Source organism: Trichomonascus vanleenenianus (assembly GCF_965637985.1).
Source record: "Trichomonascus vanleenenianus strain CLIB 3782 genome assembly, contig: TRVA0_001S, whole genome shotgun sequence".
Classification (NCBI taxonomy): Eukaryota; Fungi; Ascomycota; class Dipodascomycetes; order Dipodascales; family Trichomonascaceae; genus Blastobotrys; species Blastobotrys vanleenenianus.
Window position 1 is genome coordinate 949960 of NW_027481886.1, and position 21697 is coordinate 971656.

The 21697-nt window shown below is 47.9% G+C and overlaps 7 protein-coding genes across 7 annotated transcripts; 4 read left to right on the forward strand and 3 right to left on the reverse strand.

Moving 5' to 3' along the window:
- Positions 1–171: 171 nt before the first annotated feature.
- On the forward strand, positions 172–1224 carry RRD2 (peptidylprolyl isomerase RRD2; the record flags this gene model as incomplete). The annotated part of the gene is made up of 1 exon (XM_076682118.1): positions 172–1224. One exon carries the CDS (start codon positions 172–174, stop codon positions 1222–1224), a length of 1053 nt encoding a protein of 350 aa, XP_076544075.1.
- A 177-nt stretch (positions 1225–1401) lies between these two features.
- On the reverse strand, positions 1402–3321 carry FAT1 (very long-chain fatty acid transport protein; the record flags this gene model as incomplete). The annotated part of the gene is made up of 1 exon (XM_076682119.1): positions 1402–3321. One exon carries the CDS (start codon positions 3319–3321, stop codon positions 1402–1404), a length of 1920 nt encoding a protein of 639 aa, XP_076544076.1.
- A 2016-nt stretch (positions 3322–5337) lies between these two features.
- On the forward strand, positions 5338–7162 carry CDC14 (phosphoprotein phosphatase CDC14; the record flags this gene model as incomplete). The annotated part of the gene is made up of 2 exons (XM_076682120.1): positions 5338–5380; positions 5430–7162. 2 exons carry the CDS (start codon positions 5338–5340, stop codon positions 7160–7162), a joined length of 1776 nt encoding a protein of 591 aa, XP_076544077.1.
- A 1647-nt stretch (positions 7163–8809) lies between these two features.
- On the forward strand, positions 8810–10672 carry PLB1 (lysophospholipase; the record flags this gene model as incomplete). Its single annotated transcript, XM_076682121.1, has 1 exon — positions 8810–10672. One exon carries the CDS (start codon positions 8810–8812, stop codon positions 10670–10672), a length of 1863 nt encoding a protein of 620 aa, XP_076544078.1.
- A 687-nt stretch (positions 10673–11359) lies between these two features.
- Positions 11360–12745, reverse strand: TRVA0_001S10418 (glycoside hydrolase family 5 protein; the record flags this gene model as incomplete). Its single annotated transcript, XM_076682122.1, has 1 exon — positions 11360–12745. The coding sequence occupies one exon, from the start codon at positions 12743–12745 to the stop codon at positions 11360–11362; it is 1386 nt and encodes a 461-aa protein (XP_076544079.1).
- A 650-nt stretch (positions 12746–13395) lies between these two features.
- On the reverse strand, positions 13396–20468 carry MEC1 (protein kinase MEC1; the record flags this gene model as incomplete). The annotated part of the gene is made up of 4 exons (XM_076682123.1): positions 13396–14895; positions 14945–15191; positions 15250–20254; positions 20303–20468. 4 exons carry the CDS (start codon positions 20466–20468, stop codon positions 13396–13398), a joined length of 6918 nt encoding a protein of 2305 aa, XP_076544080.1.
- Positions 20469–20889: 421 nt separating this feature from the next.
- On the forward strand, positions 20890–21423 carry UBC5 (ubiquitin-conjugating enzyme E2-16 kDa; the record flags this gene model as incomplete). The annotated part of the gene is made up of 2 exons (XM_076682124.1): positions 20890–21138; positions 21208–21423. The coding sequence occupies 2 exons, from the start codon at positions 20890–20892 to the stop codon at positions 21421–21423; spliced, it is 465 nt and encodes a 154-aa protein (XP_076544081.1).
- Between the last annotated feature and the right edge of the window lie 274 nt (positions 21424–21697).

Genomic DNA, 21697 nt, shown 5'->3' on the forward strand with positions numbered 1-21697 from the left:
CAGTTAACGTAATTGGGACCATTGGTTAAGGTGATTGGGAGTCGCCTGCGCGCGCACAAAAACTTCATCAAAAACGCTATGCGCCACCGGGTAACTACAGGGGTATCTAACTATCGGTGATTGATTTGATTTGATCTGTAATACACAAATACGAATTAGCTAATATTGGTTATGACAGGAGAAGGAAGCATATTACCGGTGAGGCGAATAGTCACTCCTAAAGATCTTGAGATTTTTAAAGAGAGCAAGTCAAAGGATCAGATATTCGGGTTCATCAAGGCCCTCAATGAAGCGGTAATCGGACAACCCAATGATGCACAGCACGAATCAACCCCGGTTATTGATTCGGTGGCAGAGGCTCTTCAAACTATAGCCGGAATCATCAAGAAGCATCCAGCAAGCGACGACAAAGCTTCTCGATTTGGCAAGCCTGAGTTCCATGACTTTTACGATGAGGTTAAGCAAGTGGCCCCAGGTCTTGTCAGGGCTATCCCCGGGATGCCCGAGAGCTATGTGGACGAAGTATCGACCTACCTCATTGAATCGTGGGGCAACCGCACTCGTATTGACTACGGAAGTGGCCACGAACTCAATTTTATTGCATTTCTGCTCTGCCTCAGGGAATTGGAGCTGATAACCCCCGATAATTATAAAGCAGTAGTGCTGAAGCTGTTCCTGGGGTACCTTAAGGCGATCCGCAAGGTACAGACAATGTATTGGCTGGAACCTGCGGGCTCGCATGGTGTGTGGGGCCTTGACGACTACCATTTCCTGCCGTTTATGTTCGGGTCTGCACAGCTGTCGACGCACAAGCACTTGCGTCCAGTTAGCATCCACGACACTGACATTTTGGACATGTATGCGGATAAATACATGTACCTTTCATGCATCAAGTTCATCAACTCCGTCAAGACAGCGTCTCTGCGCTGGCACTCGCCTCTGCTGGATGATATCTCGGGGGTGAAGAAGTGGTCCAAGGTCAACGAGGGCATGATTAAGATGTACGATGTCGAAGTTTTGAACAAACTGCCCATTATCCAGCATTTCATGTTCGGCTCGCTTATTCCAGCTCCCGAAGGTGTTTCGGACCCACCTAAGGCGGGCGAAGAGGCTCCGCACGTTCACAACAACTGGGGCGACTGCTGTGGTATAAAGCTGCCCAGTGCCATTGCTGCAAGCAAAATGCAGCACTCCAATGAACTTCGTCCAATTCCTTTCGATTAATTGGATACCTTAATTTATTCGTTACTCTCCGCGAAGCGGAGCCCCAGGGGGGTTTGGGGGGACTGGTCCCCCCATATACACTTCAATTGACTTGGGGGCCAGCCCCCAAACCCCCGTAGCTCCGCTTCGCGGAGAGGGTGGGACTTGGATTTGTATTGTAGAATCTAATATAATAGTCTAGAGCTTGGAGTTGCCAGCGTTGAGACGGGCCCAGTCTTCGTTAGTCAGCGGCACGTAGGTATCACCTTTGAGCCAGTAAATGGTTTCCTCCTCGCTAGGGATCTTCTGGTTCCTATACTTTGCCTTCTGTACTTTGTTATTACCCGTAGCTTCTAGCCGCGACTGCGTGAACTTGATGAACACTGGAACGGCATACTTCGGAAGCTTAGCGATAGCGGCCTTGGCAATCTCATGGGTATCAGGGAGCTTTTCAAAGTCGGTTGGCTCGATTACAGCAAAGCCGGCCCGGCCCTCATGGTTTGGTACTTTCACGCCAACCACTACAACCTGCTGGACGCCTGGAACACCAGTGATGGCCTCCTCAACTTCATTGGTCGCCACGTTCTCACTCTTCCATCGGAACGTGTCGCCCATTCGGTCGACAAAGTACATGAGGCCTGCCTCGTCGAGCTTGATAAGATCGCCGGATCGGACATACGCATCGCCCTTCTTGAACACGTCCCAGGCAATCTTCTTGTCCGACGCTTCCTTATTTCCGTGATAGCCTTGGAAAGTGGCTTGGATGTTAGATGGATCTGGGATTTTAAACAGGAACTCGCCTGGCTCTCCAGGTTTGGCATTACGGCAGAAGCCTGTCTCAGGGTCCCTCCACAGCTGTTCCGTGTCGTTCGGATCAATGACGGCGATCCTATACTGAGTCGCAAACAGCAGCTTCTTTAGCATAGTGCCGTAGCTTGATAGAGCGCCTTTGCCGTACTCTCCTTGCTGGAAGTTCGTCACTGCAGTAGGAAACTCAGTGGCACCGTAGAACTCGCCGACAACTGGAATATTGAACCGCTCCTTGAACTCCGACCAGATATCGGCCCTCATACCGTTGCCAATGACCACCTGGACGCCGTGAGTCTTGTCATCGGGACCAGGTGGAGTGTTGAGCAGATATCTACACGTTTCGCCCACGTACTGAGCATAGGTGGCGCCACCGAGCTTTGCCTGCGTCCAGAATGTCCGCGCTGAGAACTTTCGGCCCGTCACGAAGGCCCCGCCGTTAACGAAGGCAGACATCATACCCAGAACTGTAGCAGTCGAATGGTATAGCGGCATTGGCGAGTAGACGCACGTATTCTTGTTAATTCTCATGGCAGCAGCGTATGCACCAGGGCCTATAATGAGTTTACGCCATGACACATTGGCCGACTTGGGCCATCCCGTGGTACCTGAAGTGTAGATAAGCGCGCCCGTATTGAGTAGCTTGTGATTGTCGTTTCTCTCTGCATCTGGCGCCCGGAACTGCGGCGAGCTATCAGCGAGACCATAGAAGGCATCGTCCGCATAGACAATGGTGTGGCCATTTGCGACGAGCTCATCCTCAGCGGTCTTGACATTGTCGGCGACCGCAGGGTCCACAAATATGTACTTTGCACTAGAGATCTTGACGCAGTGCACCAGCGACTCTCCAACGAGGTTATAGTTGATAAGAGCAGGAGTAGCACCCAGAGACCATAGCGCGAAGATTAGGAAGACGAACCGGTCAGAGTTCATACAATCCATTGCAACAAAATCTCCGGCCTGAATTCCGTACTTGTGTTTCAGGACATGGGCAACCTTGAGGACCTTATCGTACAGCTCAGCCCAGGTGTATCGGTGGACCTTGAACAGGTGGTCCAGGGAGGCCATAGGATCCTCAGGGTAATCAAACGAGATCTGCTCCGGGTAGATGAGAGCGACGTCATTTGGCCTGGACTTAACGTGCGACTCTAGGAAGTACATAAAGAGCGATACGCCTCGTCTTTCCAGGACCTTAGGGCCAAATGATCTCCAAATAAGCGTCGCAGCGGTCTTTAGGTCCTTCCTGATAAGATGCTTAGCATCGAGATAGGCAGCGCCAATAGCGCCAAGAGCAACCAACGGAAGAGGCATTATTTACTGCGGGCTGTTTATTTTCCTGCTAATCTAGCAGGAATGAGTGCCGTATATATCTTATTGGCAAGCGGCTTCCAGGCACGTATTTAATGGGGACGGGGCGCGATCACTTTACGTGCCGAGGATGTTCAGTACGGATCTCCACCACCACGATCCGTCCGTATCCGTAATATATGTGGGCCTATGACGCTTTAATTAACTAAATTCACGGCACATTTGCCGAGCCTCGGGGGGAGAGACATTTAACATTGAGGAGCTTTTGTAAAATCTTCATAAACTACGATTTTTCTGCCATATTGGAGCTTCATTAATTGGCTTCTGGTATATCAGAGTTTCACGAGCGAAAAAGTTGTTCACAAGTATGCTTGTTGGGTATTTCATATCCGTTCATGTGGCATGCCGACCATCGATAGCTGGTACGAGTCTTCATGCTCGCCCCTCAATTACCTCTCATGGAAAGGTGCATATATAGTGAATTTGTAGAAATATTGTCAAAATTCAATTGGCAAATAGTTTTAAAGTAACTTCAGATCTCGCATCGATCGACGTTCGTTGACATTGGTTATGGTAGTGGCTTGTGTTACGTACGCATATCAATCACGTTACCGTCGCTGGGAGCTGTTGCGACAATTTGTTACAACATTTGTTACGTTGTTACAAGCCTCCTGCTGGTGGCCTCAACTGTACTTGGAGGCTAACCTCCAATCCCCCGAGGCGCTTGATATCACTTTTATGACCTTTTTATTATGAAGCACGTAACATCAAGGGAAAAGTATCTACATTACAGTCCAGAGTTACTATGGCTGTGCCTACTACCGGTAATCCTCTAGGTTTTCGTAGATTGACAATGCATATCGATATACGGTATCTTTACAGGTTACTGGAGTTAGAATTGCTCATAGAGCTGGTTCAAATTTAATGGCTTTCCAATCCTTTGAATATAGTTTGGTTTCAGTTCTTAGATCTTAGATCTTTCTAAGGATGTTAAGGAAAAAAGAATTCATTTGCAGTGATACAAATCGCTACGTCCTACAAGAAAAGTCGAGTTATTTCTGGAAAATATGTCATTCTATCACTGATGAATTTACACTCAAGTACCTAAAGATACCAAGAGAGTAATCACTGAGTCTCTTTGACAGGCTTTCAATTGACGACGTTGCCATACCTTGTACATCAAGCTCTATCTGCCCAGTTACTACTCATTAGCTTTGCCCATTGTGGGAAAGAGTAACCATGTGCCACAAAGTCATGGCATACTACGTATCTACCGTCACTGGGCACGCTTACTGAAATTATCGTGTTGTTGTCAGTGGCGTCAATTGTAGAGTGCCCCGCGCCCCAGCAAACAAATCCCTTTGTTCCTCGCCCATTTATACAGTCGCCTCTCCCAACTACTTCACTTCCTTCTATCATACATTTAGGAACACAGACAAATCTACCCATAACTGTATGGTTTGACTTCGAATAAAGCTCCAATGAACGTCATTCTCTCTTTCGTGCCACTAAAGGAATGAGTACTAACTACAAGAATTCCACAAATGGACTCAAAATTCCCACACTACAATTTGCCATAAATAATGTCCAATTTCTTTCATTGGAATTCTTTTCTATCACAAGTTTTAGATCCTGGACACTGCAGCTGGGTAGTACTGAGTGTAGCTGTTCAGCCACAAAGCCTCGGTCAGGGGTAGTGCGGCGGTGGCGGTGGCGGTGTGGGGTTTTTCCGGGCCCGGAAAATCAACAAGATAAATAAGGGGGTTGGGTCTTCTCCCAGTTGCCACAGCAACCGCCCGGGATTAGCTGTGTTTGTATCTGTGTCTCTGTGTGTGTGTGTGTGTGTGTGTCTGTGTGTGCGTGCGTGCGTGCGTGCGGGTTGCCGAAGAAACCCTGTGCAGGGGAGCTCAAAACATCATTGTTTGTTTTGATTTTAATTATTCATTGCATAACGGGCTTGATCTTTTAAACTACCTCACACTCGAAAATAGACGACATCAAGAGGAATTGAATTGGCAAATGGCTCTTAGACGGAAGATTCCAATAATTGAGTTCCTCAAGGGTAAGTGCCGACGGATCAAGTGCTTTAGTATTTGCTAACAGTGGGCCAGACAAAATATACCTCGCTGCGTACGATTCTGCGCCAGAGGATACGCCAACCACGGCCCATTTCACCATAGACGATGCCCTGCCATACAATTCGTTCCACCATGACTTTGGCCCGCTGCACATTGGCCATTTGTACAGATTCGCAGTGACGCTGCACGAGATCCTTGCCGACGAAGATAACGAGGGCAAGGCCATTGTGCTCTACTCCCGAACTAGCCCCAAGGCCCGGGCCAACGCAGCCTGTGTACTGTGCTGCTACATGGTCCTGATCCAGTCGTGGCCTCCGCATCTCGCCCTGGCGCCAATTGCGCAGGCGAACCCGCCGCTCATGCCATTCCGTGATGCGGGCTACGCTCCTGCTGATTTCACTCTGAGTATTCAGGACATTGTGTACGGAGTGTGGCGTGCCAAGGAACAGAAGCTGCTGGACCTCAAGACGTTTAACCTCGAGGAGTATGAGCTCTATGAGCGGGTTGACCAAGGTGATTTCAACGAAATCCCACCGCACTTCGTTGCATTTGCATCCCCACAGCAGGAAGTGTACAACGCGCCCCTCAATTACCCATTCTGTCAGGTTCTAGACTACTTCCAGGCCAACGACGTGCAGCTCGTGGTGAGGCTCAATTCTGAATTGTACGACAGGCGAGAGTTTGAAAAACGGGGCGTTAAGCACATTGACCTCATTTTCGAGGACGGTACGTGCCCAACCATGGCATACGTTCAGGCATTCCTTGGCGCCGTAGAAGGCGTCATTGCCAACAAGGGCAAGGTTGCCGTGCACTGCAAGGCTGGTCTGGGCAGAACCGGATGCCTCATTGGTGCGCATCTCATCTACACGTATGGATTTACTGCCCAGGAAGTCATTGGATACATGCGATTCCTGCGACCAGGCATGGTTGTCGGGCCACAGCAGCATTGGCTCTACCTCCACCAAAACGAGTTCCGTGAATGGAAGCGTACAATGACTTTGTCAAAAATTTCTGATGAATCGCTCAGTGGATTCAAGCCACTCGTGCCAATTGGCTCTGAAGACGCCTCGACTCCACCTAACAGCATACGCCGCAGCGGCGTCTCGCCACCGCGAACTCCAGAGCGGTCTATTCTAGGCGAAGTTGACAATACTAACTCGGCGCTCCCGGTACCAACCCCCGGCCAGCCGCGAAAGAACAGTCCTAGTCCAGCGCGGGGTCCGTCGAGACCAGACGGCACTCTGGGGGCAGTGCATAACGCGAGGCAAGGTTATCGTGGTGGAGTTGAGAATGGTGAAAACGACATGATCCACGACTATAAAGCAGGCAAAGGCAACAACGGCAAAGTTGGGCGAGCACGCTACCGGGTAGTATCGGCGCGGGACACTAACAGCGACGAGGAGGAGGCGGAAGAGGAGGAAGAGAGCAATAGCAGCAGTAGCAGTGTATCTTCAGGCGACGAGCATCATCTTAGTACACCAAGAAAGCCGTCATCGGAGACTTCGCTGAGCACGAAGGAGCAGATCGCCATAGGCCAAAAGCTTCGATCTACATCGAATCCTTCGCCACAACGCCGCACTCGAGCCAATGCGGTCAACTCGTATTATCCGCGAACCACGACTACAACCACGTCAATAATCTCTTCGTCGCCGCCCAACGGTTCTTCAATTGTTGCATCTCCTGATAGAGAAAAGCCCCTGCGCCGGTCTGCTAGGGTCGCTTCTAACGGCGGAGTTCGAAAAGTGTCCGCTGGAAGTCGGCGATAGGCGACCCTAAATCCGGTAGGAGTCATTTGGCGGAAGCGGTTTTCACTCCAATGGTAGGAGAAAAAAAAAGGGACCCTTGTTAATTCTTTTGTTATGATACCCCCCTTAAGAGTCCTTAGCATGGCTTGCAAGGAATATATATATAGTCTCTAAACGCTTCAAGAAAATTGGTGTGAATGTACTTTGGCGAGTCGCGTATCAGACATTCCGATAATGCTCGGTCCCAGGGGTACTGAGACGGTGATCCATATTTCAACCATATATTGATACTACGCTTGTATTATTCGCGTATGACACTAGCATTTGGACTAAGCTCCTTCTGCTAGTGTTTTCGGGGGCCAGCCCCCGAACCCCCGTAGTTCCGCTGCGCGGAGGGTCCCTAACAATAGACAACTATTTCTGGCCAAATTACCTAGTCGCGATAGTATCCGAAAGATATCCAGAGAATAATGTTTTAATTTAATCTAGAGTCGAAGTGTATAATATTGGACTACCGGTATAGTGTATTTTTTTAATCGCGTGAGGCCTTTCATGTATTTCAAGAAGGCACTACACTGCAATTGCGGCTTATAATCTACCGGAAGGATAATTGCGCTCTCTAATATATAAACCGAGACCTTATACAAAACGTTCTTCTTTGATGAGCACTGAAAAGCGGTAATTTCAGAACATTGGCTTCGGCAGGTAGGACATATGTCTCAATAAGCCGCACGCCGCACGCCGCATCCACTACATGTAACTTTAAACATGGGTATTACCTTCCAGATATCATCTATCGAATGCATTAAGTACGATTGATACAGAAAGCCTCCGCGAAGCGGAGCTACGGGAGCTCGAGGACTGGCCCTCGAATACATACCAGTCCCCCAAACCCCCTGTAGCGCCGCTTCGCGGAGCCTATGCCTGACATTGCATTGTATTTGGCCGTCGGGGGAGTTGGCGAGTATTAAGCACTTTGCATGCGCATGCGGCTAACTTGTGGTCTAAATACAGAATGCCTTGAAAAGTTACAGGTACAGTACGATACTACTGGTACTGTAGTCAACTTAGCCACACGGAGAGCCGGGCCGATCTGTCGCGTAACACACGGCACCGCGTCGAACCATCATATGCTAAGGTCCTTCTTCGAGGCTTAGAATGACATGACTCGGCTAAGCCCACAGCCATCAACAGATGACAATCAACACCACTACGGCTCGGCATATTATTGTAGTTAAACCGGTAATATATAGAGCAATATTTGGCTGTTCGGAACGGAGTTTGATGGTGGTACCGAGACCCAAAACACAGGGGACAGGCGATGATGTATTAATGTTTCAAAAGTCACGATCGTTTGGAAAGGGTCCACTGCATGGGTACCAGGCAGTTCCGTGAAGTGCCGATTGAAATATCGACCAACCTGCTGCAGTGTGAAAATAAAAAAGGACAGGGTTATATAAAAGTTATAGTAGATCCCTGGGTTGATTTACGAGGGTCTCGACCATTATACTCAATTGTGGAGTTACCTTTTTGTATTTATTCCTCCTCCTTGTTTCAACCATTTCCACACACCGTAACCTGCAGAGTTAAAGGCGGACTGTACAGGATCAGGAGAAAGTAAAAAAAATTTGCATTTGAAGCAGTGATAAGTACCTGAAGACTGGCGATATGTTTCCATTCGCCATATTCTTTGCGCTGCTAGTTTCTTGGGCGGTCGCATGGTCACCAACCAACTCGTATGCCCCTGGGAACGTGTCGTGCCCAAAAGTCGACACTTTTGTGCGGGCTGCCAGCGATATTAGCGATAGTGAGAAGAGCTGGGTCCAGAGCAGACAGCAGGTGATTAAGCCGGCTCTGCTGGACTTCTTCAACCGGGCTAATTTGACCGATTTTGACGTGAACACGTTCTTCTCGAACACGACTAGTAACATCGCCCTTGCCTTCTCTGGCGGCGGGTACCGTGCCATGCTATGTGGAGCGGGCCAGTTCGCTGCTCTGGACAACCGGACAATTAATTCCACTAATTCGGGCCACCTTGGTGGGCTTGTCCAGGCGTCTACGTACTTTGCCGGGCTCTCCGGAGGCAATTGGTTCCTGAATTCGATTGTTCTCAACAATTTCACGTCGGTCCAGGCTCTCCAGGGCTCTAAGGACCTGTGGGATCTCGAGCATTCCATTGTGAACCCGGGTGGGGCCGACATCTTCTCCACCGCTAAGTACTGGGACGACATTAAGGACGATGTGGAGTCTAAGGAGGATGCCGGCTTCAACACATCAATTACTGATATCTGGGGCCGGGGCCTCAGCCAGCAGTTCATTGGCCTTGATGAGGGCGGGCCAGCTATGTCGTGGAGCGATATCCAGAACTTCCCCGGGTTTCTGAATCACTCCATGCCGTTCCCCATTGTCGTAGCAGACGGTCGAGAGCCCAATACTACGATCATTGCGCTCAACTCGACTGTGTTCGAGTTCAATCCGTACGAGCTGGGGTCTTGGGACCCCAGTCTCTATGCCTTCACAGACCTGGAATACATTGGAACCAATGTTAGTAACGGTAAGCCCACTGGCGACCAGTGCGTCCGAGGCTTCGACCAGGCCGGATTCGTGCTCGGCACTTCGTCTTCGCTGTTCAATCAGTTCATTCTGCAGCTCAATTCTACTGGAGTGTCTGGTGTCGTTTACGACCTGGCAGAAGACATTCTCAAGAAGCTGGGCCAGGATAACGACGATATTGCTATTTACGCTCCAAACCCGTTCAAGGATACGACCTTCGGCAACTCTTCTATCGAGCAGGCGGAGTGGCTTACCCTCGTAGACGGTGGTGAAGACAACCAGAACATTCCGCTCTACCCGCTTATCCAGCCCGAGCGACAAGTGGATGTCATTTTTGCGTTTGACAACTCGGCCGATACCACCTACTCGTGGCCAAATGGGTCTTCTATGGTTAACAGCTACGAGCGACAGTTTGAGGCCGCTTCCAACAACACAATCTTCCCCTACGTGCCAGATACGACGACCTTCATCAACCAAGGTCTCATTGAGCGGCCAACCTTCTTTGGCTGCAATGGCAGTAATTTGACCTCGCTGTTGGCGGACAAGCACCTAAACACCAGCGACGAGTTTTACATTCCTCCTCTCATTGTGTACGTCGCTAACTACGCGCACTCGTTCTTCTCCAACACTTCGACCTTCAAGATGTCCTACTCCACGGAGGAGGTCGCTGGTATGATCCAGAACGGTTACAATGTTGTCACTCGACAGAACAGCACTCTTGACAGCGACTGGCCCAGCTGCGTCGCCTGTGCCATTATCCAGCGGGAGGTCGAGCGACGGGGCCAGACCCCGACCGCCCAGTGCCAGCAGTGTTTCCAGAAGTATTGCTGGGACGGCACTACCGATGATTCGGCAGTCAACACGACGGGTCCTGGCTTTGCTCCTACCCTTAGTGTCAAGGGTAATTCTGCCTCCAAGGTTCCGATGGCCGCTTCTGCCATCATTCTCGCTTTGGTAGCTTCTGTTGTAGTTTTATAACCGAATAATTGATAAAATCGCATTATTAATACTTTATTCATATGTCATTGTATATGCTTTTCCCTGAGTCTCTCATTCGAGGGTCAGCCCTCGAGCTCCCGTAGTTGGGGGCTCTGCCCCCAAACCCCCGTCCTTATCAACCAAAGCGAAGGGGAGCTCCAGTCCCCCAATTACAACTAGGATAGGGGAGGAAAGCATGGGGGGGGAGGGAAAATGAATTATGTATGTACACCATATCTCATAGACACACTTCCTAATCATACCACAGATATCATAGACGCACTTCACAGGATCATATGAGGGTCATAACCCGCTGGTGTATGGAAGCTTTATTTTTTGCTCCAATTCCAAAGCAAAAAATATTGTTAGCGGCAATCCCTCCGCGAAGCGGAGCTCCAGGAGGGGTTTGGGGGGACTGGTTTCCCCATGAACTCTCCGTAGCTTCAATTGGCTAGATAACTATTGGTGGCTACTAGCTCCACGAAGCGGAGCCCCAGGGGTCCATGTAACTGTAGTTTACGGCACTTTGTCAATGCCTGGTACCGGGTACTGCGATAGTATGTCCGTGATTGAATTTCAGTTCCCATTTCGCCTTAGAGATAAACAAAGTAATGGATACAGATGAATAAATCAATTTTCCCCCATTATAAGTTAATAAAGTATAATAGATTAGCAGCACTGGGCTGGTTAGGCACGTCTTGCCTCAAGGAAAGCATCCACACCTTGATTGAAGCCATGTTCAAACTGCCAAACAAGGTCGCTAGTACCCTTCTCCCGAATATGCTCAGCCTGTCGCGACCTTCTCCACGCGTTCAAGCGGCCAATTTCCGAATGCTCAAACTTGTCAAACTCCCGGGCGTCAGCAAAGCCCATGTAGAAGCCCTGCTGGAAGCGCCACAGCTCCCAGTCTCGGTTGCTGTCCACATTGCGCCAGTAACTACTATGCTCAGCATTCGCCTTTTCGAATCGCCTGTTCACTTCGCCATCAAAGAACTCCTGCGGCTTTTGATGGGAAACCTTGAAGCTCGGAAGACATCCCTGTTTGGTCATCTCTCTGAAATCCCACTCCCCTCCAGAACCGTGAAGGAACTTGTACGTCCAGAAGTAGTGGCCAGCCCTTGCTCGGTGGTAGAAGTGCTGCGACTGTTTGTTGCCGTAGTCCTTGACGACCTCCTCTCGCGGTTGACCCTGGTGCCTGGCCCAGGACTGTCCATCCAGAACACACGAAAACTCACCAACGATAACATCGACTTTGTCTGTTTGTTGGATGGCCTGGTCTACATCATTGACCAGGTCACATGGACACTTGCTCTTGTCTTCGTCGCTGAAGCACTTGTAAACGTGGGTATCAAGCATGACACCCAGCTGTTGGCCACCCAGATGGTCCTCCTTCTCATTGATCCAATTGATCCATGTACCCAGGTCCCATGCGTCTGATACGACAAGCGGAATTTCCGGGTTCACTTCTCTGATTCGTTTGATGGCTCCGAGATAGAAGTTTTGCTGTATCTTGGCCGGATGTCCGTCTTCAGTACCATACGGAGCCTCGTTGAGGATTTGAAGGGCGCAAACATTGTCATACGGAGCAATGTCCTTGGCCAAAAACACCAGCACATCATATGCGAGATGCTCGTTCTTGGAAGACCCCCACAGGTCGGCCTCACCGGAACAGGTACCACTGTGGTCTTGGCCATTGGCACCGCCTGGGAGGGCATGGAGATCAACCAGGACAGCAATTTTGTGCTCCGCGGCTTTCTCAATCACTAAGCTCTTGAACAGAACCCAAGCATTGCTGTAAACCTCCTTATACTTCTCAAATGGAGTGTCATGGCAGAATTTGCCATTGTCCACCATCCAGTAACCAATTGGCGCCCGGACCGAAGTTACTCCAACATCCTGCAGGTACTTCCAGTCATCTTCGGTGAGCCAGCTCTTCCAGCTCTCCTCAAACTGGCTTTTGGCCGCCGCAATGCCCTTTTCCTTGACCAACGACTCCACAGCATCGAGCTCAGAGGTTCCCTTGGCATCCCTGCCGAACGGACGGTCGTTGATCCACTTCTCCAGAACAAACATAGCACCGAGATTACAGCCATGATTGTACCGATTATGGTAGATTTGTCGCTGGTCTGGTGGTTTGTTTGGACTAGAAGGCGGAGTGCACGCAACAGGGTCGTGGTGCACCGTTAGGCTCTTGAACACCTTTCGAAGCCCCATTTTTTACTTGCTTAAGGATGCCCGTGAGGGGAGCTTTCAGCCAGTATAAATATTCCACGAGGGATGCAAGTTGGTTGCAATATTATCTCGGGATCAAGCCACTGTGAGGGCTTAGTAGACCTTGGCGAATGTATGGCTCCGATCTTGGTAACTCCGATTTTCTTATTCCTGCACCCACGTTAATATACACGCGTATACAGAATTGCTCGGAAAATAAAAGAAACCCGTCTTCAATTCAATTCAAGTTGAAGCTAGGCTTAGACTGTCCTTTTATACGAAGCCCTAGAAATCATTGCTCTTTGAAGGTCAAACCCGGGAGCAAAGGTCCCCATCGCTATCTGAGACATGCGTCCGGGGGGCTGCAAACAATGTCATCATCGCCTGCATGAGGGGTATTTGATAAGCGGATAGCAACGGTATACGATGAAGTTGGCGGAGGAGTAGTAGAAGTGAAACTGCTATATAGAATTGAAGCAATTGAATTAATATCTATGATACAATAAATAACGTTAGAAACATGACCCCCAGCCGACGTACATACTGGCAAGATTGACGTCGCTAACAGCCAATTTGATGAGATACTCAACTTGGCCGCTGACACTCAAAGGTAGCGTATCCTGGCCCCGAATGCCGCGGATTTTCTTCCGGATAGTAGCGAACGCCTCCTCTGGCGACTTGGCTACGCGGAGGTCGTTGATAACGACGTGAGAGCGGGAGTGCGTGGAATTATTAGTCCAGTCAACAAACGGCTCGTAGAGGAACGGCTCCAGAACGTTCATTAACAGCCCCTCATTGGCCCGCATAAGCTTAAGGGTAACCTCGCAGCTTCTTCGGAACAGACCCTCGTAACCACAAATTCCCATTGCGTCGACCATATGGTTTGTCAGTCGGAATGGAACTCGTTCAGGAATTGCCAGGGTTAGGCCCTTATCAAACAGCATATCAAAGTCGACGTGCATGATTGCACCAGTTCGTTTGATGAAAAGGATGTTCTCATTGTGGCGGTCACCGAGCCCGAGAATGTAGCCCACAATGGACATAACGGCTAGTGTTCTAACGTAGCGCGTCCGTGCTTCGAGCCAACTGACAGGGTCCGAAAAAGTTTCTAGGAACCATTCATGTAGAATGGGTGGATATTGCTGGAGCACCTTTCTGAACAAGGAAACTTTGTCATCCTCTGCAGCACTGTTCATCTCCGTGTATTGCTTCTTTAGTGATCCCCAGTCGATCTTCTTGCCCTTGGAGGCGTAAATCTTGGTAATGATCTCTCTGAACGCAACTGCACCATCAACCCATTCGATAACCCCACTTCTGCTTGTTAGCGGTATGACCTGATAGGTATTAATCCTCAAATGACGCTTGCTGGCATCGTCGTCCTTCACCAAAATATTATCAATGTTCTGTGAAAACTCCATGGTCCTGGCATCCTTTCGCAAATCATCTTCCTTCTTGCACAGGATTTTATATCGCTCACCATTCTCGCCAACAATAACAATTCGCTTCGGTCGTTGCATCGAACTTTGAATGGTTATATTCTCCTCAATGTGGTTAATGGTAACAAACGACGGGAAAGGCTTGTGATATTTTATTGCCTCTGGGTTCGAGGGTAAGGTAATTGTCATCATAGCCTGGACGGGGACCGCCAGATTGCACGGCATGGTTGATTTCCTGAATCCAAATTTAGAAAGGGTGGACTTAAGGGCGTTATTCTCACTCTTCGACTGCGAGCGCTGCGTGAAGTCCACCAAAGCGTTGATGAAGTCTCTGGCCGAAATGATGGTTTCTCTTAGTCCTTCTATGCCAGAATTGGTTACTAACAGAGCTTCAATGACCTCTCGAGCACGCTCTTCTCTGGCCTTATCATCTGAACTGGTAGCACTTATGACAAACCACAACGCTTGAGAAGGGTAGTTCTTGGTAATCTCGAAAATGATCGTCTTCAACAGTCCAAACGTTTCTTTATGATCGTGGTTTAATCGTGATAACAACTGCGATATCACAAGATAAAACTACCAAGGTTAGCTTCACAAAAAAAGAAAGAACTCAGCTCAAACTTACAATATAAGCAGGGAGTCTGGTACTGAACTTTCGAATCAGTTCGTTCGTATCTTTCAATGACTTCCTCCTGTTTGCCATGAGCTTCTCTCGATTGAATCGACAGTTTGGCGAAACTTTGTTGTAATTCGCAGCATAATCTAGCCAAACTGTAATGACCTTAGGAAGCGTCTCGTGAATGTGCTTTACACCGTATTGTAACGACTGCAGGTAGTTCTTGACCATAGACAAGACATAAGAGCCATCCTCACTAAACGAAAAAAATGGGTCAGTTAGTTTCAGTATCAAACAACGTGCTGAATACTTACAATTCAACGTTGTGCGATGACGCTGGCAGCTGTGCTTGAGAATCAAACAGCTTGTTGTAGTACATTGCAAGCTTATAATGAACCTTTTCCCATCGCGGATGGAGTTTTGTGATTGCCTTATAACGCATGAGAATAGAATCACTTCCCTCCTCGCCAGCAAAGTCCATCCAAGTAGCATGCTTTAGAGCAATTTTAGCCTTGTCCTTGGAAATTTGGTGTATTACAACAGCCCGATAATTCTTCATAGCCCGCTGGGTATCTTCATCAATAACAGTCTCGAGTAATGCGGTTGCTTGTTTTTGATCTCCCTGCTCCCATAGTACATTTGCATTCTCCACTTTGCCCATAACAGAGCCGAACTGCTGAGCAAATAACGATGCCTGTAATGCGATCCCTGACTGGTTCTGCTTTCTGGCAATTTTTGACATATCAGCCCAAATTGTACCAATCTCTTTTTCAAATTTCGAAGCATTAATAAACGTTAGCGCTGCTTTCCGCAATGAGAATAAAAATCTTTTTGCGCTCCAGTCTGACCCTGCTACCTCCATCCTTGAATCAAGATACCCCGAGATTCTTCGATAGTAATCCAGCTCTCGCGACTTTTCAGCACCAATTAGCGGCGCAAGAATCTCCAAGTCAGTCAAACCGTGAAGTTTAACAAATTCAGCGTTCACTTGAGCAAGAGAGGACACCTTCCTCGGAGAAATAACCTCAGTAAGATTCTTCCTTGCCAAGGTAATTCGATTTCGAAATTCAATTTCGTCTCCTCTGCCTAGGGCCAAAAAGGCATTCCCAATGTTCGCCTCATAGTTGTTCTCAGAGCTACCTCGCATAACCCATTTAGAGAGAGACTTTGTGTCGCCTAACATCCAAGAGGCTTCTGTTCCGAGTCTCACCCATTCATCATGCGGGCAATAGACACCTTCTAATCGCGAAAGTAGGTCTTGATATCGGCCAGCCTGTTTCAAACAGTTCATCATGCGACCGGTATTTTCCTCCGAGATTTCCCACTCGCCAAGGCGATCCATGCTTGCCTCATAGCATCCAATAGCATATTCCCACTTGCCTGTCCCCTCATACCGTAGAATTTGCTGCTCGATATTGAAGTCTGGAAATTCTGAAGCAATTCCTTCAAGCGAATCGGGATCATCGATACTGGAATAGATGTCCTGGAATTTGGACAATATTTCGTATCGCGTATTGTCATCATTGCTCTGGGATCTCAAGAAATTTTCCCAGTACATAACTGCTCTTGGAAAAGACTTAACCTCGAATGACCTCTGGGCTAAGAAATCTGGTGAAAACCCGCGCAAAAACTCCTCCACGATCAGTATCATCTCATCGTCGTTAATATTCCCCTTTGAAGCATCTAAATGCTTCTGTGCCTTTTTATGGAGTGCCCATTGACGATCATTTTCAATTGTGTTAATCTTTCTTCTTTCTCTTACCCATTTGGTAAAATAGTCAACCAAATGGAACGCTGTTTGTCGGAAAGATGAGCCAGTCGCATTCTCGGATTCGATTGGAGAGTTCAAAACCAGCTTGAGTTCTTCTTGTATACAGTTCCGGTCCTCAACGGAGCCTGTTAGAATGACATTCAGTGCAGAATATGGGAGCAAGAAGTTCAAGACGCCTTGACCGTGGCTCTTGTCTCTCAAAGACTTCAGACACACACCAAATACTTTTTCAGCATTGGATCCCTTAGCCTTTGACATCAATACTAATGAGAACTTTCTTAGCCAATGGCTATAGTTAATCTCATCACAGTATATAGGAAAAGATGAATCAGGGGACGGGCCAGCAGGCCGAGAATACTTTGTACTCAAAAGCGGATATAATGTTGCTTTCGATACCTCACTGAACTGTTCCCATAAGGTCGATGATTTGTAGTTCTGTGGTGTCAAATTGCAGAATCTGAGCAGCTCTTGAATGCCCCATGCCAGAAATAGTTGGATACTGGGTTCTCTGGATGCCCTATAATTCTTTATTAGGAATTTCTCAAGCAATATGACAACCAAGGCTTTTGATTCCCTGCCGGACTCGAAGTTATGAATCAGCACAAAGTCATTGCCCTCCAGGGCAACACTAAGCTTGTGATGGTCGACTGCACCTACCTTTCCCAAACATTCCATGCACAGTAGGCTGATATCAGACTCTGAGGAGTGGAATCTAAAAGAGACGTCAAACAATGTTCGAACCAGGTCCTCGATAATTGTCTTAGTGTGCTCGCCGTTTATGCTGTCAACGACAGATATTGTGTTAGCTGAAAGAAATTCCTTCAATTCCAAAACAGTTTGTCGAACAACGTAAATATTCTCATCCTGGCACCTAATAATAAGGAGCCTCAACTTTTGATAAGGATTTCGCTGTGGTGGGTCGCTTGAATCAAACATAAGGCCGTATTCTTTCAAAGAAGGGATGGAATTTAGTGCTGGAAGACTCTGGCGCTTCATGATATCCTTCAACATGGTCGACTTCTGGGATACTAGAAATTCAAACAGACCCTTCACTTCGAGCCGAGTCTCTGGCCGAAAGTCACTCCATCGTTGAATAATGATTGCGAATGTCAAAGTGATTACACTCGACAAACTCTCGTTATTAAGATTTTGAACTAGGACGGACCATGTTTTCAAAGCCTCCAGTTGAATGACTTCGGTTTCCAGCGCAGACTGTAAAATAGCACAAATTTGAGGCACAGCATTCGCAATGACAGCACTTGGTGAGATCTTAATTAACATGGAGAGCCCTTTCAAACATTGGATCTTAACGGTGAATGGCTTTTTTGAAAAAACGCTTCGAATCGTATCAGAGATATGAATGACTGTCTGAGGGACCATGTTAACGTTGAAGAACTTCTCAAGCAGATCTTCCTCCGAAGCGTTAGGATACTTTGCAAAAGCCAGCACTTTGAATGCGTTGATAATAGTGCCCTCGTTGCTGCCGTGAAACTGCTTGAGCACTTCAAACGAAATTTCAATCATATATGGAGATGCGACAGTTTGGAAGTCAATATTGGGAAACGCTTTTGTTTCGCCAAGAATCATTTGAATATTCGATGCAATGGTCTGAGGGTTTCCGTTGTTCATGGACGCTTTCATCAACAAGACGGCAATGATGCGACTTATATGCTTAAGATAGAACTTTTGAAGACTCTCGTAGCCACATGCGTGGGATATGCTTTCGATTACACCGAACTCTCTTTGCACAACAAGATATGGTACAGTATGTGAGGCGGTCCGTTTGAGGAACTCCTCTTGCGAGATGCCGAGGAGATCGACAAATGTAGTCAAGAAGCCAGGCGATTTGTTGTAGCGTTTCACAACGTCGATGCTGATTGTCTCCCAGAATGGGTTAAACAACTGATAGCAGGAAATTGCCTTCATCTTTGCGATAGCCTGAAGCTGGCTGAACGAGAGCGAGTTGATGTATGGATGACCAGAACTGAGAAAATCAATAAGCTGCAACAAAATTGCATTCAGAGTTTCCCCGTCACAAACCAATGACACCTCGGATAGTGCCAGTATAGTCGTTTCAAGTCCATCTGCACTTTGATTGTTTGCATTGCTGAAAAGATAGTCGGTGATCTTGGCCCTGTTCGAGGTAGAGCTCTCGGACAAATAGAGATAGGGAAAAAGCCGTCCAGCACAAACCCGTAAGTCTCTCGAAGGCGCCTCGAAACTCGAAACAATCCATTGTGAGATTTGGGAAGTGGGAAAAAACTCAAACTCTGGTTCAAATGATGCAAGGATACGACGAAGCATGTTAGCGAATGCTAAATGGAGATCGATACGAGGGGGGTCGTAGGAAGTAATATGGGTCAATAGAGTCAAAAGTATTCCTTTAAATCCCGGTGATTTTTGCCGCTTTTCAGTGAAATGAGGAATTGAGCCATCACAATCGCCGCAGAATGTATCAGATATCATGTTCCCCGCTAGATGACAGGCTAAAAGACCAATTTGATGTAAAAATTCACACTGTCGCTGGGCCGAGAAATTGGCAAACTCGTTCGTACAAGCGTCTAACAGCTGAGAAAAGCTGTGCACTTCACCGTTGAAGAGATTTTTCCAGGGGTCGGACCCATGCTTGTATTCAAGGGTATTAGCCACAATTCGAGCGTACATGGTTTTAAGCTTGTCTGAGGTAAACTGAACAGTAGGAATGTCACCGTTCTCTATAACTGCACGCAGAACTGCAATAGCATCACTTAGATCGGCATCTATAAAATCAATTGAGCCAAGTGCCTGGGTAATGTATGAAGTCGTGCCTCCTGAGAGGCTATTCCCTGCGATGAATACACCCATTGCGAGAAGCAAGACTGTTTTTGTTGCCGAATTAATATACTCTTCCGTGGAGAATTCTCTACTGGAGCAAATTCCCACTGCAAGGGCCATCCAAGCATCAATCTGTAGGTCTGCATCCGTCAACGCGAAAACAATGCACTCAACAAGAATGCCCATCTGCTTACTGTTGAGCCTTTCATGGAGCTGGCGTGGGCTCGGTTGATACATGACTCCAAGATTGACCAGAAGCTTCCGGACGAACGACACCATCTGCCGGGAGTGAGTGCTTAGCGGCATTTTGGCGCCTAGGGTTGCGCTTCTTAGCATGGCTATAGTGAGTAACAGGACGAGATCTATGATCTGAGCCTGGCTGTATGGTTTTCGGTAAGCATCCGTAAGGTTGTGCGGTAGAGAAGTAGTAGTATTGGAATTCTTAGCCAAAGAGTCAGCGAATTCTGTACAGTGGTCGTACACAAATGCTTCAAAAGCCGATTCCTTGGTCCCACGAGTGCAGGCTAAGAAATTGCTACCGATTAGTATTTCCTCAATCAAGGATGCTGCCATTGACCGGACCTGGGTATCTCCGGAGGTCAGCAGCGGTACAACCCGGGTGAAAATATACGAGTTTAAACTCTTCCCGCTTGTCTGTTCTCTGAGTAGATCTGGGCATTTTTCAAAGATCTTGGTCAGAACAATGCCAATTTTCTCCACCAAATCCGCATCTCCTGATCTAGTTAGTTCCTTTTCATGAAATCAGTGTGGAGAAGACATACGGATAGATTCTGTGGCCGGGACAATTATCTCGTCGACAGCTAACACGATGGAGTGTAGCACGTGTGATCTATTTCTCAAGAACTCTAGCAGCTGTTCGTCTGATTCATCGACAGCAGAGAATGTTGATCTCAATCTCTCAACCGCATCATCCGAACGGTGTCGCATTTTCCCATGGCAAATCTATAACTAAAGCCACTAAGTGATTTGTCGAAGGATTAATTTACGCGATCGTACGCGTTTCGCGCGCGCCACACGGCTGGACAAATGTTGACAACTACCGGCCGGTACTTAACGTTGCACAGATATTATCAATTGGAAAGCCAAAAAAGAGGCACTTTATCAGATATACATGAGCTTGATAGTGTTATAATATAGAATAGTCGGTGACTTGGCTCAATTAACTACAGCGCTCCATTGATCGAATATCAATGTTGGTAAATTAGAAATCTAATTAAGTCAACGGTAAACGCGTACCTAACATAACTGCTTAACTATTACGATGGAACTTAACCGAGCCTCGGCACACTCCGAGATGTACCCCACTATGAAGAGCCCATAGTGCTTGGAGTTCTACCAACCTACAACAATGGCTTCGAAGAGACTAATAAAGGAGCTAGCGACGTTTAATACTGACCCCAATCCGGCCCTTGAGAGCCTGGACCTGGAGAACGAAGATAACCTGTTTGCATGGATCGCGGTGCTTAAGGGCCCCCAAGATACCCCGTATGAAGGGGGAAAGTGGAAGATACGGATCAAAGTGCCTGCTACCTACCCTCTCCAGCCACCAGAAATGCATTTCCTGACCAAGATCTGTCATCCGAATATCCATTTTGATGTATGTACCTCTCGGCTAGGGCGATAGGGTTTTCTTAGTTATGTGGAGAGAGAAGCTAACCTAGGTAAGACCGGAGAAGTGTGCCTGGACGTATTGAAGTCGCAGTGGACCCCGGCGTGGACCTTGTCCTCTGCGCTGACGGCGGTCCAGGCAATGCTCAGCGATCCCGAACCGAATAGCCCGCTAAACATTGATGCGGCGAACCTCGTTAGATGTGGAGACCACTCGGCATACCAGGGCCTGATACGCTATTACACCGTGCTCTATGCTTCTTCACAACCCTGATCCGCCTTTTGACCCACCAAAACGGCTCATTGGCCTAGTATTCCGGCTTTTGGTTTGTCGTCGAAGTCTGCGCCTCTGATTAGAAAATATGGTTCAATTCTGGGCAATTTGTACAAGGGTAATAATGTGCCGTATGCACCAGGTGCAAGAGATCGGGAACCGGTGGGCGGTGGAAGCATAGATCGCCAGATGGTCATTATGTATACAGCTGGACCAACGGGAATTGTATCTTCCGGTTGTACCGGTATATAAAAACGGGTTTGTAACTCTCGAT